The sequence below is a fragment of the Lottia gigantea genome (genome assembly GCF_000327385.1).
Source record: "Lottia gigantea unplaced genomic scaffold LOTGIsca_2071, whole genome shotgun sequence".
Classification (NCBI taxonomy): domain Eukaryota; kingdom Metazoa; phylum Mollusca; class Gastropoda; family Lottiidae; genus Lottia; species Lottia gigantea.
In genome coordinates, this window is record NW_008708444.1 from 7,156 (window position 1) to 8,772 (window position 1,617).

The 1,617-nt window shown below is 33.5% G+C and overlaps 1 protein-coding gene across 1 annotated transcript in view; it reads left to right on the top strand.

Annotated features, from left to right (window-relative positions):
- Positions 1 to 1,185, top strand: part of LOTGIDRAFT_176534 (hypothetical protein) — a gene marked incomplete at both ends in the record, with an annotated part of 7,855 nt that extends 6,670 nt beyond the window's left edge. The window contains 2 exons of the mRNA XM_009053999.1: positions 312 to 505; positions 869 to 1,185. Of these exons, the coding sequence (XP_009052247.1) occupies positions 312 to 505; positions 869 to 1,185 (511 nt within the window). The remainder of the gene's footprint in view (positions 1 to 311; positions 506 to 868) is intronic.
- Positions 1,186 to 1,617: the final 432 nt, after the last annotated feature.

The window sequence follows — 1,617 nt, forward strand, 5'->3', positions numbered from 1 at the left end:
TTGTTTTTCTGTTATGACATATTTAAGCAATAAACTGTTACCCAACCTTTGTTCATATATACCACCATAACTGCCATAGGGTAACACTTCATTTTTTGGTTGGTGATGAGGCAACAGCGTTTATTGTGATATAAATACCACACGAATTTGTATTAGTCTAATGAAAAAAATAAAAGCTAATGTAAATATAGCCTAATACACTGTGAATATCAAAAGTTTTGCCATTGTTATAGTAACCATTAACAAATATTCTTGGTTGAGAACTAAAGTAAATCTCTTTTATTTAATAGTAATTATTTCAAATACTTCAGATGGTCAGGGCGTTATCATAGAGAGAAAATAGCAGCACATGTTAGATTTGATGAAGATTTAGACATGTCACCATATTGTTCAGACTCGGTCGGCTGGACTTCATGTACCTACCGACTGGCAGGGGTCGTAGTTCATCATGGGTGGGGCTTCGGATCAGGCCACTATACTTCATATTGTTGGAGTAATGAAGCAGGTAGAGTTTACAATCTTTAGTTACAGTTACAAGGGGAGGGCACAGGGGAAGGGCATGCTTGTCTGGGGTTTTCTGCATCCTTGTCCTACAGTTTGTTTGTATGCACCCTAGGACGATTTCCAGTATGTTTGCAAAGGTTTATCATCTTTTAACTACTGAATTTTATAATATTTTGATATGATTTGACACAGAGTAATGACTTCCCTTGATATACTGAAATTATTAACGAAGTTTATAAAGTTATTTATACATCTTGCTAGGCAACCAATTGTTATTCTTTCAGATTTATATGGATAAAATATGTCTGGTAAATATATCAAATCAAAAACCTTGTATTAAATCAACTCATTTATATTTTTTCAGATTCCTGGTTAGATTGTAATGATTCTAAAGTGGAGTTCACCACTCTACAAGACGTACAGAAATCACAAGCCTATATTTTATTCTATACACAAGTTACGCAGGATATTTCAGATGAGTCCCTAGCAACACCCTTAGAAACAACGACGTCTGGTGAATTCTCAGACTCTGAAAGCCTTAGTGAAAATTCGTTAATGGTGGACGAAGATATAACATTCAATTTTAAGAATTCAGATTTGTTTACGGACAGTAATTCTAATGCATCTGCGACTATCTCTACGCCTCCTCGATTAAAACGTCGCCGAACAAATTCATTATGATATCGGGCTGTTGTGCAATTGTGTTGTTTGTCTGTAATCGTGTATCCTGTATCTTTATTTTAGTTTAACATATTCAAGACTGGTGCTGTAAAGATTCAATTAAGAATGTACTTGTGAAAAATTTACAAAAAGGTGCACGCCTATTTGAATAATCAGAAAATGTTCAGGGTTTGTGCTGAGAAAATTTTAGTTGAAAAATAACCATATTCTGTTGTAATTATGAAAATTTACAAAAATCTGTTCATTTGAATATTCAGAGAAAAATGTCCTTAAAACCAACAATATTGTCAAACATTTTGGATCATCGTTTGAACTTAACTAGCAAATAAAGTCGAATTAACAACCCTTGACTCACATCACACCAGATCATCACATAATAAAGGTTTGTTTTGTATTTAAGGCTGTATCTAGATTGATGCAAAAATTTCATTA